The sequence below is a fragment of the Lampetra planeri genome, chromosome 33 (genome assembly GCF_965212315.1).
Source record: "Lampetra planeri chromosome 33, kcLamPlan1.2.h2, whole genome shotgun sequence".
Taxonomy (NCBI): domain Eukaryota; kingdom Metazoa; phylum Chordata; class Hyperoartia; order Petromyzontiformes; family Petromyzontidae; genus Lampetra; species Lampetra planeri.
Window position 1 is genome coordinate 8,355,018 of NC_136139.1, and position 18,475 is coordinate 8,373,492.

The following is an 18,475-nucleotide window of genomic DNA, read 5'->3' on the forward strand; positions in this document are numbered from 1 at the left end:
AAACTCAATCCTCAACACAGGTTGCTGACGTTAGTGAAATTATATAACTAAACTATCAAATTAACTTGCTTGTTTTATCAGGTAAGGCCCATTAAACTATATAGTTTATTTTTCAGAAGCAACCTGGTCACAAATGAAGTGGCTTATCACGTAGAAATGTATTGCAGCCAAATACTCTAAAAGCATAAATGTGGAAGGAAAAACCAGAGGACCCGGACAAAACCCCTCACGACCACGGGGAGAACATGCAAACTCCAAATACATACAGACGTCAGTGTCAGGATCCTACTCATGACCTCCTGTATACCAGGCGAGGTAGTTAACATCTCGCCACCGTGGCGCCCTATCGTGTCCACAGAAAAATATCATTAAACCTGTGCCTGCTCCTGCGAGCTCTTGACAGCTCCTTGGTACAGGCTCGTAATATTTCCTATCGTTATGAGCATCTGTAAGCATCAGCTCTATGGTAGATAATATTCCAACTGAGTGTAACGACCTTTCTGTCTTCTTCTGCTTGGTTCTTTCGGTAAAGTCACGTAGAAGGGAAATAATAAAATAAAAAAAATAAAACATAATAAAATAATACAAATAAAACATAATAAAATAATTCTCAGGACGTTTCGGCCACAACGCAATCAGCCGTCCTCAGGTGAAGAACAGGTCTGTCGGAAAGACAGCGTCTGAATGGGCACCACCAGGCTTGGCAGCGTATATTTAAGCTGGGTTGGAGGGGGGGAAGGGGCACCTTGACAAAGGAATTTGCATATTAAGAGGAATTTAGCATATTTATGGGAAATGCAGATATGGGATTAGTCACTACTTGTGGAATGCGTAGGAGATGGGGGGGGGTTTCAAAGTCATATTATGCCCGTGCATTATGCAGTATGCAGGATTAGCAGCATCAAAGGGAGGGAGTAGGGTTGGCAGTAATAGAGAGAAGGAATTTTAATAGTAAGGAGCTGCAGCAGCTAAACCACCACGTAAATAAACTAAAATATAAACTACATCAGTATCATCAATATTCTAAATATACTCTCCAATAAGCTGAGCTACTAACAGTAAGTCATACATTACAATTCTATGTCGCAAAAAATATAATATGCCTCCAGCTAAACTTTGTTCTCTTACATCACACGGGTCTACCCCGTACTATATACTGCCATAGACAAACCCAACATTACATTATATACTGCATTACTATACACCACCTTAGGCTATACATTGTAATATTACACTATGTATTATTCTACCCACCCTACTGTATACCACACTGCTGTATATTCACTATACAATTACGATACTATATATTACCTTAACATTATATTAAACATTACACTTTTATGCTATTTATTATTATACAATCTGCTATACACTATACCATTGACCGTCACATGAAAGGTACTAAGAGGAAGCAACGAAATATGTTAATGGAAGAGTGGTGGTAGGAGACTTGCAGCGGAGCAAAGAATCCATTCCTTGTGGAGAATAAAAGATATAGTCAATGCCAGTGAGTGAACTGCGGTCTGAAAGTCACCGTAAACGTGAACACAATCATTTAAGATCCGAAATGGTTTATTACGTCCTTCCAATGATTGCTGAGCCAGAATCCATCTTCTCGGTTGAAATTGTCTCTGTGTTTGTATATGTGGATTGCCTCATGAACGAATCTCTCATGGTAGCCAGATGGCTTGCAGAGAACCTCTGTCTTGGAGAAGCCAATGTCATGTGAGCCCACTGAATTGTAACAGTGATCTGCCACGGCTGAGGTGTTCGCCCTACCGTGTTTCAGGTCTGCTTTATGTTCACGGATGCGGTCCGAGACATGTCGTTTGGTTTCTACAATGTAACTGCTACCACAGAGGCAACTTAGTTTGTAGACGCCAGGGTACTGTATGTCTGGAACCACATCTTTTACAGACGGGACCAGATCACGGATTGTATGTACTGTGTTGAATCGGACCTGGATCTTGTGTTTAATCAGGATTTTGGAGATCTTTTTGTGACCCCAGCAATGTAGGGTAAGGTGATGGTTTTGAAAGGCTCCTCAACAGGATCCTTCTTGATGGTTGGAGTGATGGCTTTGCGGATTGTGTAGTCGGAGTAACCATTAACCTTAAGAGCTTGGCGTACGTGCTTGAGTTCACTGGCAATGTGTTCCTGGTCGGAGATGCATTGGGCTCTATGGTGTAGATTCTTGATGAGGGAATTCTTTTGGGATGGATGGTGGACCTTTCTGTCAAATAAACTCTTTAATTCCCTTCCAAGCCGAGTCATTTTTTATTATAATGCTTTCCATCTTTGTTTTCGGGAGTCTCAGCAAAGTACGTATTTGGCATGATTGACCTCTGATTTCATTTTTGGGCATTTATGTATAAGGGAGAAAACTGGAGAGCGTGGAGAAAACCCATGCATACGTAGGGGATGACACTCAGACCCTGCACAAAGAGATCAGCATCACATTTACAATACTGTACTGTCTTCTACTCTTTCATTTGCCATTTTATGGATAACAAATATCATAAAACGCAAAGCATCTTGTGAAAGCGTGTGCCATTTTCCGCGTGGCTTCGATTGATTCTTTTGTCTCATCCCACACTTTGTTCAACCACCAAACTGCAGGTCACAACAACATACTCACCCACTCACCACACTGCAGGTCAGAACAACATACTCACCCACTCACTACATTTCAGGTCAGAACAACATAGCCACACACCCACCCACTCACTCAGCCACTCACCCACTCGCCACACTGCAGGTCAGAACAACATACCCACTCACCCACCCACCCACACACTCAGCCACTCACCACACTGCAGGTCAGAACAATATACCCACTCACCCACCCACTCAGCCACTCACCACACTGCAGGTCAGAAGAACATACCCACTCACCCACCCACCCACTCACCCACTCACCCACCCACTCACCCACTCACCACACTGCAGGTCAGAACAATATACCCACTCACCCACCCACTCAGCCACTCACCACACTGCAGGTCAGAACAACATACCCACTCACCCACCCATCCACTCACCCACTAACCCACCCACTCACCCACTCACTCACCCACTCACCACACTGCAAGTCAGAACAACATAGCCACTCACCCACTCGCCACACTGCAGGTCATAACACTTATCTTCCTGCTTCTTCCCTCACAGTGCTCCACTTTTAATCCCCTCCTCCCACCGTCGTCTCTCACAATAATAACCTTGCTCAAGTCAAGAAAGGCGTTAAACTATTATCAATGTCCACTCTGACAGTGCCGTTTGACTTACTGGGTGCTTTGGGGCCTGTGCCCGGCGGTTGTGCCTTTGAAAAAAAAGTGCACCGAGCTGCTTTATGTTATTCTGTTTTCCAAATCCACGTGTACAAGGGCATCAACAAACACAGTGATGAATTATTAGTTTTTTCCCCCTTCTGACTGACCATTACGTGCGGCTCTGATAATGGATTTGTGTTGTATGCAGTCTAAGTGTATGCGGTCGAATTGTAAGCGGTGGAACAAAATAATCGAGGCCATGTCTACAAACACTGGGTTGACCTGAGAGCTCCATTGCGATGTGAATTCCACTTTATCCGCCAGTACATTATGTTGGCAGGAGTTTACAACCATTATGCTCGACCGACCTTGTATGGGCCTGTATCTGTCAACCACAAAATCACAATGGTGTTTCTCCTGCCTCATTCAAATGACACGTGTATTTTTGGCCATGCACATACGATGTTTAGATCCGTTAATGAGCTGCCGTGACTCAGAACACAAACCAGCCAGCCCGCTTGAACATGGCAGTGAACACATTTAATTTGTATGCAATTATTTTGCCTCAACGGTTTGTAGAAAAATAGAAAGAAACGTCATAAAAACACGGGGAAGAAGCAGCCGGGTGGATCGGAGGTCAGAGCGCTGAGCCTGAATTCAAATCCTGGCTTCAACCACCCGCGGGTTCATGCTCTCGGACTGGCCACGAATATAAAAAAAACTATTTCGTACTTATTTATCCAGGAGAGCCACACTGAGTCGTAGGACTCTTTGGGTGTTATTATTTTAAGATGTTTTCAGCCAATTAATGAGTTGTGTTTATTATTGCGATGCACGTGGCGAGGAATCTCAGAAGTTGTCTCGGCGACATCTGCTTCCGTCAGCTGTTCCATCGCTGAGAGAGGGTTGCGCTGCTCTACGACAGGATCTGAACGTCAACCCCATGGCATAATGCCGATCGCACAATTGGGATACAATTGGGGGAAAAGACGAGAAGAGGTATGTTCTTGGTTCTTTTGGTGAAGTCACGTAGAAGGGAAATAATAAAATAATAAAAATACAACATAATAATTTATGTTATCTTTTTAATAATTTTAATAATAAAATAATAAAAATAAAACATAGTAATTATGTTTTATTTTTAATAATTTTAATAATAAAATAATAAAAAGAAAACATAATAACTATGTTTTATTTTTTATTATTTTATTATTTCCCTTCTACGTGACTTTGTTTTATTTTTATTATTTTATTATTAAAATTATTAAAAATAAAACATAATTACTATGTTTTATTTTTATTATTTTATTATTAATATTATTAAAAATAACACATAATTATTATGTTGTATTTTTATTATTTTATTATTTCCCTTCTACGTGACTTTACCGAAAGAACCAAGAAGATGAATCCCTGCAGTCACGAAAGCTTTAGATACAAAAATAAAGCCCTCAATTAACGTGGCCACGCGGAGCAGTGGCGATAGTCTCATTCCACAGGTAGTGGTGGCTGCCGCGGCAAAGCAGCGGGCTGAGCACAACGACGTTACCGCGCCAAAAAGGGGTGGCACTGTGAGAAATGGCACAGCCCGCGAGTGGCATTGTGGCGTGACGGCGCTGACACGAAAGCGGCAAAAAATTTCGCGGGCTTGTGCCGTTATGGCTCTCCGGCGTTGTTACCGGGCTGGCAATGGCACGCGGAGCGAGGCGTCGGACAGGCGTGCCGAACAAACGCGCGGGACCACCCAAAGATCACTTCGCGAAGAAAGGGATAAGTACATCACATTGTGGGCTGTTTCGAAGTGGTGGAACTAATGTGGCCATGGGCTGTGCGACATGAAGTGGTGGGCCATATCTGACTTGTGGGCCGTGAGCTGAGAGGTGGCAGACCTACTGTATTGTAAATGTATTTATTGACCCCCCCACCCCATATTTTACTTATTCCCCCAGGAAAGAGTCTGGAAACTCTTGCTTTTCAGGAGGGTCCTGCATTGGGATGTTTGGCAAACACCAATTACATAACATTGCAAGTTTTTAGCTTTGGGAGTAAAACGTGAGAACGTGGAGGTCACCCATGCAGAACAGAAGGAGAACAAAGAAACCCAAAAAAACTAAGATCAAGGACAAAGATCCCCCGTGTAGCCTTTACAGACTGTTGGGGCAAGTAACCTATGAAGGCCGGCACGGTACACGAGGGGATGAGTGACCAGCACCACGCCTGACCGCTTTTTTCTCCCCAGTGGCGATGTTTACACACCGCACCAGGTACTCATTTGAGGCTGAATCGACTGAGGGGAGGCCCAGGACCGGTTCACATAATCGTCACTGGTGTTAGCCATGAGTGGAAATCGAACTCGGGTAGATTCCTGCTCCCCATAAACACTACTACCGCTCTCCATTCACACACTCTCACACAGTCACACTCTGCAGAACACATGAAGAGGGGGGGGGGGGGGAGAACATACAAACCCCACGTGCAAAGGTGGCGCCCGAGTCAGGAATCGAACCCAGATACCTCTCGCTCAAAAGGTTACAGTCGCTAGCACTGCGCCAGCCCTCCCTCCACTGCTCGCCTTGAGGCCGTGCGCGTCTGCCAGCTGGGCTTTGAGCTCCGTGTTGGCGGTGCGCGCAGCGTCCAGCTGCTGCTGCAGGCGCTCGGAGCGCCGGTGCAGTTTGTGCAGCGCGGCGTTGGCGTCGTCGCGCTCGACGGCCAGCGCCGTCCTCGTGCCTCGCTCCTCCTCGAGCTGCGACACCTTTTTGCGCAGCATCTCCAGGTGCAGCTCCTTGCTCTGGAGCTTCTCCTTCTGGGCCTTCACCTGGTCGGGGAGACATCACGGGCGACGCGCTCGGATCCTGCCTGGCATTCGATTTTGTGTAGTTGTTTGCTCCGCATCTACATCGGCCGCGCGAGAGGAGGGCAAGATCTGGTGTGTGCGTGGGGAGCGACGGCGCAGTGGATAGTGCGCCCGTCCCGTGATACAAATCCGGCCAAACTCTTGTTCGATTCCTGCTTATGACCAACACAGTGGAGATTATCCGCACTGGCCCTGGGCCTCCCGTAAGTCGACTCATTCTTTAATGAGTGTGGTGTGTAAACATCAGCACTGGGGAGACAAAGGCGGCCGGGCGTGGTGCTGGCCACCCGCATCCTCGTGTGCCGTGCCAGCCTTCATTGGTGCTCGCTAACAGCACTTGCGCCAACAGTCTGTTAAAGCGATACGGGGGATTTTTTTGTTGTTGTTGTGATGCAACAGTGCAGTGGTTCGAGCCCTTCACGAAGCCAGTCGTCAGTGCCATTCTCGTCCACGGCTAAAGTCAGTGGTGATTATCTGAAATACAGTATTCCTGAGTCGACGATCATCACCTCACCACGACTAGGTAGCCTTAAATCAGTATCTGGTGAGGTATGTAAACATGGGCAGAATATTTGGGAGGGGGGGGGAAATTTGCGTCTTATTGTTTGGTGAAACAGTTGGATATCGCTATTATCGTTATAATCACCATCGTCATAAAAACATTCCGAGTGATGTTTTTGTTTACCAATTCTTATACAATCATCATCATCACAATGTCATCAGCAGCGGTGCACTGAGCTAAAAGTAATCAGAGGGGGACAAATTGTGTACACTGTAATAAAGTCGATCGTTTTGGTTTTAATTACGTGATATTACACGCACCTGAACATAAACATGCAATGACACAATTGTAAACTAATTATCCACAATTTCACATTCTCAAAATTTCACATTCATGAAAAATCTCAAAAACGCTCTCCATCTAAAAAATGTGAGTAGTTGTGGCAAATATTTTGCCCCCCACCCACCCACTCCCCTTCCTCCACTGCCCTCCTACGGCCCAGGTGAACATCTCACGATCATCACCTCATCGCGACCACCGTCACGTGACGATAATCACGTCGTCGCGACCACCGTCACGATCATCACCATGGGCTACCAGCACCACCACCACGCAAAGGTTTTTTTCTCCTTGGTAAGATCGCGTGAATATGAATGTGTCGTGAACCCACCACCACCCGACACAGCGAATTAGTGCTGAACCAGTAACGAATCGGCACGTTTTGATGACGTGACAAACCTTACTGATTCGCTGTGTCGGGCGATTGTGGGTTAATTACACGTTCATATTTATGCGATCTAACCCAGAAAAAAAAAACTATGAATAACATTGGTCACGGAAACCGACTGCTGCTGCTCGTCAAACAGACAGACACCTTGCGCTGCAGGCTGTAGAGCAGAGTCTTTCCGTCGGCTGTGGAGTCACTCTCCAGCTTGGCGAGGTGGTCGGCCCGCGCCAGCATTGCCTCCAACTGCAGGTCCAAGCCGACGTCCACTCCCAGCTCCTCCACCTTGAGCCGCCGGCCCAGGTCCTCCAGGAAGCGCATGTACTGATGAATCACAATCACAATCTTTATTTAGACTGGGGGAATCCGATGAGCTATGAAGCTCTTGTTTCACAGATGTCCAGTAGGGGGGTGGGGGAAACATGACACGTGCGCACCCAGATGCGCGCAACCTGACGGACGTACGCCTCCGGGTAAGCTTTTCATCTCATCGGAGAAGAGGCTTCGAGAGCCGTGGTGGGGGTTTTCTTTTGTCCCATCCTCCAGGAGTTCTGTACACAAATAGTGTCCCCAGATGAATACAAAGAGACGCAAACCCGGCCGCTTCTTCCTAGAGTTGTGACCGTTGTTCGTGCACGCACGCCAGTAGGCGCAAAGAGGAAGGTTTCTCCCGCTTAGACTGCTGGGGCAAGCACCGTTGGAGCGGTGCGTGACAGAGACAGAGGGGTGGCAGATGTTGGGCACTGCGCTATGAAGAGTTGGCGACCTGAGCTTGAGTCCTCGCCGCGCCTAAGGGGCCGTCCATAAATGATGTCACGCGATTTTGGACGATTTTTGACCCCCCCCCCCATTCGTCACACGGCGTCACAAAAAGTCAGACCCCCCCTTCAAATATAACGTCACAAAGCTCTGCCCCCCCCAAAAAACATGCTTCAAATCGCTTTAAACTATTGTCATTGTAGTGCGTATTTAATGTGGTGCTGCACTCTGATGTTGGAGAAAACATTTATTAAAAAGTCTATTTAATTAAGTAGAACGTGTTGTCTATATTTATGTGACGTCACATTTCTCAAACACCCCCCCCCCCCTCGTCACACATCGTCACAAATGTCTGACCCCCCCCCCCCCCAGGTGCGTGACGTCATTTATGGACTGCCCCTAATGTGACCGGTGGTGACGTCTTAACCGGTTCTGGCTACCTCCCCCCCTCAGCCAGCGTTCACCAAGCCACACTGAACGGCAGTGGTGAAGTATGGTCAAATAACGCTGATCTCGTTAAGGAGCATAAATTATCACGTGAACTCCGGTCATCCTCGCAGCAGCGTTTGGCTGGCCATCGAACAAGGACGGCCACTGCATCGCGCGCTCTCAGGTGCGCTTCTGGGGCCGTCTGGAACGCTCTTTTTTCCGATACTTGGAGCGATAAACTTTGATATCTCGATTGAAAACTCATTTCTTTAGAACTGCTTTTTGTGTTCAGTTTGTTGTCCTTACCCCCCGCACCTCCGATTAGCGCGGTTGGCTACCTACGGTCCGAAAGAAGTTCAACATTCGAACATACATGAGCAACACGCACTGCCTGCAGCAATGGATCGACAAAGCGCTGTAAAAAAAAAGTGTAAAGTGTTATTGCTTATTTATTATCTCGCGCATAAAATAAGCGAAGTGGTGACAACTTGCCCGCCCGCGTGTTTATTTTAAATCGTCAAAAGCCGCTCGGCTAATGTTCCGTCCGATTTTTTTAAATATATAAATGAACGATTACACGAATAGCACAGGCACAAACATGTGCACTCAAAAAAGCGGCATTGTCTCTCTTGAACAAGCGCGGTCTCTCGTTGACCAGGGATGTAATTAATCAAATTAATAGTGGTGGGGGGGGGGGCTTGTGGATGGTGGAGTGGTTTTGGGGGGGGAGGCAACAGCACGTAATGCGTAGAGCAAAAGTTAACTCTTCGACTCTCGAAGACACTTCAAACATTTTAACCTTTGCGGAAAATCTGCCACGCAAGTGCAGGAAATGTTTCACGTGACACTTTGTGCATTGTGAATTGCTTAATGGAGCGGACGGAACAAAGTTCGTTTTCTGTCGTGACATGACCCAGCGAGAAAATGGTAAAAGCATCCCTCCAGTGCAAAACAACAACATGAATAACCCAATACATGTATTAAAATTGTTTCGTGTAAACTTTAAGAGGTTTCAGCAGTGCGTGGGGGAGCATACGGAAAACAGAAGTAGCGAGCGCAAAACACAACAACCTGGACGGAGTCCACAAGCCCTTGCGATCTTCTTGATGCGTTTGGGTGGACGGCAACAACAACAACGCCGACGACGACGACGAAGTTGTCCCCCACGGTGCCCCCGACGTTTGCTCGAAAGGTTTTTTTTTTTTAACGACGTCCCCCCGGCACGTCTGACAGCACGCGGTTCGACAACGGGAACGCGTCGGAGCAATACAAACAAACCACAATGGTCTGTCGGCAAGCCTGGGAAATTTAACACGACTCGTGTCTTTTGCTTGCCAAACCACAAGGGTCAGACATTCCACCGGCGGATGATGGCAGGGTGCACTCTTGAGTCGAGACAAACCACAGTTTTCGTGTGCCCACACCGTACGTCCTCTCTATGTGTACCAGTCTCCTCTGCTCAAGTACTAAATTAAGTCGTTACACGCTGCACAGCGCCTCATTATTATTCATGCTAAACGATAGCTCCACGTGATGTGGCCAGCTCCGATTCAAATTAAGATAATGTGTAGACATATTGCGTGCGAGAGAGTGTGTGTGTGGGGGGGCGGTAGTGGTAGTGGTGGAGTGGCTAGCGAACTTGCGCTACGAACCCGGTGACCTGAATGCGATTTCCTCTCAAGCGCAACGTCCGGGACGAATATATGAAATAATTTCGAAGGTTACCCGTAGGTCACACGGTGACACTGGTGGTGAGAGATGATGGTAGCCGTGCGTGGTTCTGGCCACGCCGTCCCATCAGGGTCTCCACCGGTGCTCGCGAACAGCACTTTCACCAACAGCCTCAAGGGGCCAATGGGGTTGCAGGTGGTGGGATCTTTATCGTTGTCCCACATGGTGATGATGATGATGAATTCATATTCTTGGTTCTTTCGGTAAAGTCACTTAGACAGAAAATGAAATAAAAATGACTGATAATAAAATAAAATAAATTGAAAATAATAAAAGCAAAAAACCCACGACGTTTCGATCGCAACACAAGCGGTGTTCATTCGCTTGATGAAACCGCCTGATGAAAACCGCTTTTGTTGCGATCGAAACGTCTTGGGTTTTTTGCTTTTATTATTTTCAACGTATTATTTTATTTTTAAAATTTTATTTTCTGTTATTTTATTTTCTATCTACGTGACTTTACCGAAAGAAACGAGAATTTCAATTCCTGCAGTCATGAAAGTTTTTAGTCAAAATGTAATGATGTATTCACTATTGATTGATTTCCTGTGAGTGAGGAGATCAAGGATGCTCTCTGCACGAGTGTGTATGTTGAACGTCTTTCGCATCGTACGTAGCCAACCGGAGGAACTGAAGACAAAAATAAGTTTGAAAGACGTGTAATCAGTTCGAAAGATATGTTGAACCGTGTAGAATGTTTTCTAAAAGTATGCTTTCTCCTTAGCTGGTTTGAGACTTGTGTGGAGAAATGTGAGGGAAACAACACATTTCCCATGACATAACAATTATTTACCATTCCAAGTAATGTCCCATGATCTAACAACACTTAAAAAAATAGTGGTCTATTGTGCTCCCATATTTCCAGAGTTTAATTATAATCGCCAATTATAAAAGTGTTATTGGCTGTAAACAACAGAGCCCCCTTAAATAGGCTCGATTTACACTTAACGCAAAAATAATAAAAAGCAAATGGATTCAAACGCGCGCACACATATATAAATATGCATTGACATCACCGAAAGTAAAAAAAAGTCGGCACAATAAAAAAGATATATTTAATAAAAAATGCCATTGTACACATAAAGTTAGTACATGATGTCTATAGCTGTGCCAACAGCCTGCGATTTGGCAGCAATACCGATTCATTATGAAATGCCTGGGGTGGAGACGAGGCATGCCGGTTCACGCACTGCGCCATAAACCCAGCGACCTGACTTTGATTCCCGGCCATGGCTAACATCGTTGGCGAGTGACGTGCCCTTTCCCCTTCCTCCCATCACCAACTCGCATTGACCGCCGTAGTGAAGTATGGTCAAACAAAGCTGAGGCAGCGGGCTCCTTTCCATATCTTTCACCGCACCCCCCTTATTTGATATGCTTCAGTTGCGTCGGGACTGTTGCTCGTGAACTGAGATGCCGGGTTGAGCGAGTCTTGCATCACGCTGCAAGGTGCTCACATTTTGTTACATTAAAGCCACAACAACAAAAAGAAACATGGCCAAACAACTTCCACACCTGGCTGCCTTCGTCTCCCCAGCGCTGTTGTTTACACATCACACCAATTACACATTTTAGGCTAAGTCAACTTAGGGGAGGCCCAGGACTAGTCCTGACATCACTCGCCACTGACGTTAGTCGTGGCTGGGAATCAACCTCAGCTTGAAGTGGGTTCGTAACTCGGTGCGCTAACCACCGCAACCACCGCTGTGCATTCTTCACCCACACCGACACGTAAACATATTCTCCGATTGTATTGCAGTGGCCAACACTTGTCAAGATTAATATGAATTTACAGGTCCTCATTATACGTCGCTATGTGTGCCCCTTTGTCCAGGGGTGCTGTGTTGTGCCGGTATAAATGGCCAACGTGAAAGAAAAAAATTGGCATCACATGATGTACAACAGGGTTCTCCTGAAACTATATTTTCTGGTGGGATACAAAGTAGAATTGGCGTGTGCTGGTGGGCCACGTGACATCACGAGATCCCGACAACACAACGTCTGTACGCGTGATCATCTCAAGACATCTGTATCTCGCGTTCACTGCTCTCTCATCGCTCTGCCTTGTTTATCTCTTTCCTCTCGCTAATCTGAATCTGTATTTCTTTGAGAGCCACGTCTCTCAACTGGCCGCTCTAGGTTGCTGTGCCAGGTGTGAGGTGCGTTAAGCATCAGTTCAAATTGAAATCCTCATAAACATTATGACAAAAAAGTTAATGATCATCAAAATACAATTGCCCTGTCTCTTATCACTATCTTGACTAAATCGTACCTTCCTCACCTCACGATATTACGACATGTCTACATTTCTTTAACAAGGTACATCGATATCTACTGCCTGTATCTTTCCTCTCATCTCTGGACATTTGAAAGGGGCCTCCCCCAGCTGAATAGTATCGGTGGGGAGGGGAAGGACCCGGGCAGATAACTACTTGCGGTTAAGCGATAAAAAAAATGTTGGTACAAAAATAGGTGCAATGTAAGCCAGTGATTCTCAAACATGGATACGTGGACCCCTGGGGCTATGTGGCAATGCCCCAGGGAGTACGTAAGGTGGTTTATAAATGTGTGAAATTATACTGTACATGAGAGTAATTTTTCTTAGGTTTTTTCGGTAAAGTCACGTAAGTAAAAAATAAAAAATTGTGTGGCGGTTCCACCTGAAGACGGAAGCTTGTGTTGCCTCCGAAACGTCATGGTTTTTATTTTATTTTGATTAAATTTTATTAATTTTAATTTTTGACCTACGTGACTTTACCGAAAAAACCTAAGAATATGAATCCTTGCAGTCACGAAAGCTTCAAAACTATGAGAGTCATTGGTGAATAATCACGCACGAATCTCCCAATATAAAATAACTGCAATAACATTTAAATCCATACGGTAACCGAGAACGATACGGAAGACCTTTCTGAGCTCATTGATGGTAAACAACGTGGTTTCCAAGAGCAACCAGCGAGCCGGAACAAATTACGTCACGCGTGCAGAGCCTCCGTTGAATTTTATTTTTTTATTCTCTTGCAGTTACGAGCGAGTTCGGGTACCTCGCAAAATGGACAATTGGCTAAATTATTGATGTTCATTATTTATGCATTCATCGACCCAGACAACCATGTTGGGTCAGGCAAGGGGGGTTTACTCGGTTTAAACAAAATTACCAGAAGCCAAAACACGTTGAGAATCGCTGATTACACGCAATGGACATCGCAGCCTTCACTCGTACACTCACATATACAGGAGGGTATGAGCTGGAGCAGAGTGCACGATGGACACAAGCCGATCGCATCTTTACTCATTCTGCTGAGTGTTCAACCTTCATTTAAAGTTGACAACGTTGACGTGTCATGCCCCCAAACCCGAGTTTTCACATGCCCCTCATTTCATCCCCACTTCAAGGTCACGTTTATAGGGATGGGTGCCCCCCACCCCCATCCCCCACCAAAACATTTTTTTAAATTAATTTCTGCTTTGAGTCTCCAATGCAGCACACAGCTCCAGCACCACCAATGGACTTCTGTAGTGGGCACAGCAATGCGGTTAAAGCTAAAATCTGCGAACAACGTAACTACATTTTGCGCTGCCAGGAGCTGGCTGTAGTGGCAGGGTGCGATGTATGTTTTATCTTCCCTCCCTACCCACCACCCCCCCCCCCCGTGCAGAAAGTGGCTTTATTAAGCCCTAGCGGCTGCGCGAACAACCGAAGCCATACCACAGGCACCCAGGAGTGGCCTGTGAGAACTTCGAAATGGTGCCAAAATGTCATGCAAAAAAAAACATTGTTACGCCATCATGGCAGCACAGCGTGTACTCTGCACTGTGAACCCAAGTTCACCTGATCCCGTGTTGTTAAAAAAACACACACACATTTTGGGTGTGAATTAATTAAGAGTTTGGCCCAAGCCCCTTGGGGAAATAAATGACCAACACGTAAAAATCCTGACATCACACTTGACGTCTCTTGCTCTATCGTGGACGTTTTTTCATGAACTACTACGGGGGTCGACATTGTCGGCATGGAGCAGCGTAGAGCAAAACAAAACATCTAGTGTTGTACTGTACCACGCTTTCAATGTCTACACTCCCCTAACCTTCATCAACCACGACGTATAGTCAACATAGCCCCACCACGACATGCATGGCATCTGGGGAGGCCCTCATCCAGCAGGTGGATTGACAAGAAGGGCAGATACGTGTCCACGCGCATATCCTAGACATTGCAAACGATTGTTAAAACCACTTGCATGTGTGATGAACTTCTTTCACACCATACGTAGCCAACCTTGCTCATCGGAGGTGCGGAGGGAAGGACAACGAAATAAACCCAAAAAGCAGTTCTAGAGAAATTCGTTTTCAATTTAGATTTAAACGTGCATAGCTCCAGTGGCTTCCTAAGATGATGATAGCGATGATGATTGTCACAATAATCAGGCATCTGTTCAGCTGCACTGTACTCAGACCGCTGCGTATATTTACATTTTCATGGCTATTGGCATTCACTTTCATAAAAGGTACCATAAGATGCGGTGTAACTCCCAACGACATGTTCATCTTCTGCCCATGTCATGAGCTTTGGCCGAACTAGCATTTTCATAAAAGGCAAAAGTGCAGCCTTGTTGGCGAAAGTGTCTCCACACCGGAGAGCCATAAGGAGAGGGTTCATTGGCCTACTCTTCCAAACTGGCCTGTTTTGGAAGTGGTGGCAGTATCCGACACTTTGCCCCACCACACGCGACCGACCAATGATGGACAAACCGTGGTGCACCCATTTATAACTTCTGGGTGGATTTCAGAAACTTGATCGTTCATTGAACTGCCGTTCCGGGAAATTAAAATGGATAGAACCGGCGACCACAAAATTGCAAATCTAGTGTGCTGACTATTCCACCACGACAGCATAACAGTCAACATGAAACCTCGGAAACCAAGAATTTTATGTGAACACATTTTAAAAATCTACCACGTGTGTACTTTGTACATGATGACGCGGCTGCTATAGATATACGCCTTTCCATTGTTCCACGACTGTCCTGTGCAACCCGCGGCCGACAAGAATTAAGAGTAAATATATAATGCATGACCGGAGGCTTCCTTACAAACTCTCAAGGGACGCGCGGCCTTGACCGCTAGCGACAAAGTTACGCAACACGGCTCTCACAGTCACAACAAATACCACACGTGGCACACGCATCCCCCCCCCCACACACACCGTGCTCTGCGTATGCACAGCAATCGTTTGTGGTTGACTTGATACTCCCGCCCGCCAACCAGCCCCGCCCATGAAGCACTGGGTTGTTGTTGTTGGCACGAAATTTCACACCGCATCCTAAAATGATGAGAGATTGTGTCGAGATCTGTGTTGTTCGTGCTTGTGCGCCCAACTGCCAGCGTGCACGCTGTCACACAAAAAACACACGATTTTGGCTAAATTCAAGGTAGCCAATTTTGGTTTGCTGGCACAATCTAGAGTTCGCCGCTTCGATGCGATCTCCTGGCGCGGCAGTTGAAGCAACGGGGCAGGTTTATTGAATCACTGCCACGCGCACGTTCAGTATATGCTTCTGCGGCCACACGGAACGCTCTTCCTTTCGACAATTAGGACGCCGCTGGACCGGTGCACTTTTAAATCTCGACTGAAAACTCCTTTGTTCAGAATTGCCTTTTGCGTTTGGTTCGTTGTCCTTCCGATTAGCACGGTTGGCTGCGTACGGTGCGAAAGAAGTTCAACGTACACACACGCAGAAGCCTCTGTCCACTCGAGCAGTACAAACGGGTGCAACGGTCGCGTGCGTTCGGAGTTGTGTGCGGGGTACTCCCACTTCAAGGGGGACGTCCACTCACGACGTGGAGCAATGACATCGACGCGTGTGCAAGTGCTGGGTGGATTGTTAAATCTCAGAATCGTGAGGGATGGCAACGGCTTTGGGAGCCCTTCATCCAGCAGTGGATTGACCATGGCTGATGGTGGCAATGGTGAACGCGGTATTGTTAGCAGAGGCTGCATGGGTGTGAGCATGTATAAGATCTGCAGTGCATGGCCAACGGAGTGTCATCTCCATAATAGATGTTTTTTTGGGTTAGATCGCGTAAATATATGAATGTGTCGTTAAAACTCGCCACCATCCGACACAGCAACTAGTAAAGGTTTTCCCGTAAACAGAGCGTGGCCAATTCGTCACTAGTACAGCACACCGGTGTGTTGGAGAGCCAAGCCACAACATTTACAATCTGAGTACGACGCTTCGCTAGTAATTACATATAGCTTCATCAGGCGACACCAGATTACGTGTTAAACGGAGGGTTATCTACAAACGATCTCCAAATTCAGCTCTTCGTGCAATACCGATCCAGCTTGGAAAACAACGCCTGGCATTTTAAGTCCCAATATAAAAACATATCTTTCTCTCTGTGGAAATAGATGTCTACAAGCAAATTAAAGTGTCAAGAAATGTAATTACATCTTAAATTAAAAAAAAGCAAGACCATGCAAACAAATCTCAATAAAGTAACAAACTAAATTCAAGGAGAACAACAATGTACGTGTTGCATGGTTGCCTCTGTTCTGCTTTTTTAAATATAGGATGTTTGGGTTTACTTTGTTTAATTTTGAGTTGTTTAGCTGTGCACATCCTGTGTTGAAGTTTGATTAATCTGTTTTTATTATATATTGAATATGATTTGCCCAAACCCTATATCAACCATCTGGGTTTCCTAACCGGCGACTGTTGATATGATTTAGCCACAACCGGTCACGTGACTCAGTGGTAGCGCTCACAATCGGAAGGTCACAAGTTACATTCCTAGTTGGAGTAGACTCGGCCCTCCATGGCTCGCTCCGTGGTCGATAAGATAACTTTGTGAAGAATTCAACAGTGGTTGTGCTATTATAAACTCGCCCCTGCCGTGAGAATGTGGAATTTCTACCACTGGCTCAGACGTGTGCCACCTCAATGCTCATTTGAGCGCGAAACCACTTCAGATACTTTTGACTAAATACGACTGCATCCCAAGGACGTTTTAAACCAAGAGATGGGCACACAAATGCGGGGCAGCAGCGGATCGGGAGTGCACACGGGGCGGTCAGAAAGAGTTCAGTGCAGCCGTCGATGGTGCAGGCAGTGCTACTACTACATCATGGGACCTCCTTTGCCAGTACCAAAATATACTAATAGGGTTTTTCCCCTTTTTTCTGGCAACAAAACTGACACCTTTTGCAAGGAATCATGCTTACATTAACCACAATACTTGCAGTCAAATGCAAACAAAAAACAATACTCTGATAATTTATGCATTGTCTTTGAAACTGATTGGTCCACACCAGAGACAGCTTTCATTAGAGCCTAGTCTCATATGGTGTTCGACCAGATGACGCCAAAAGGCCAGAAAAAAAGGGGAAAAACCCTATTAGTATATTTAGTGCTACTACTAGTCCATGGGCCCAGACCAAAAAAAAAATCACTTATTGGTACCACCTGAGGTGGCAAAGTCTAGTAATGATTTTTGTAATCCTCCACGTGTGTGGGACATATTCTATGGTGAACCTTTGCGGAGTAGCAGTTTAGTTGTAGTTACCATGACTTTTATACCCATAACCCTATCACAGGCGTCGTCCAGAACGTTGAAATGGGCATTATTACTGAAAAACTACCTAGATCAAAGCCAGTTAGGTCACAAACTGGTCTTTACTGGTTTAAATACACAATGAAAACACAGGATAATAAGGAATACCAAAGTGAGGTAAGGAACTACTTGAAAATGATAAACATTGACATTCGCATATACTTAGTCAATGATATTTGTAATCCCATATATATCGTTCGTGATGGGTATATGTGAAGAAGGTTACATTATTGTTATCAAGCTCTGTGTGTACTTAGCTGGTTTTAACAAGGGTAACCAAATCCAGAATCAAGACACTGTGCATCAGTGTATACTACTACTACCACTGGAATACCATCAGAATCACCACCCTGTGTCAATCATCAAATTGCTGGTCTATCTCGTCATCTGACTCCCCGAGTTCAAAGTCAGGTTGTGGATCATCCTGCAGGTTTTGGTTACTGCAGGTCTGTAACCTGCACATGTCTGTGCATGTCAGTCCATTTGCCAGACACGTGCAGCTTGGCATTTTGCATGAACGCACACACTTGCATGTTAGCAGTTCCAAGACCACATCTGGTGCGGGTGGGGAGGGCATACAGTAAATTTGC

At 45.8% G+C, this 18,475-nt stretch overlaps 1 protein-coding gene across 3 annotated transcripts in view; it reads right to left on the reverse strand.

Moving 5' to 3' along the window:
* Positions 1-18,475, reverse strand: part of CCDC170 (coiled-coil domain containing 170) — a 79,912-nt gene that overhangs the window by 18,594 nt on the left and 42,843 nt on the right. For all 3 annotated transcript variants that reach the window (XM_078610200.1, XM_078610201.1, XM_078610199.1), the window contains exons 10-11: positions 7,500-7,673; positions 5,842-6,084 (exon numbers count right to left, since the gene is read on the reverse strand). In XM_078610200.1, coding sequence (XP_078466326.1) covers positions 5,842-6,084; positions 7,500-7,673 — 417 coding nt within the window. The remainder of the gene's footprint in view (positions 1-5,841; positions 6,085-7,499; positions 7,674-18,475) is intronic.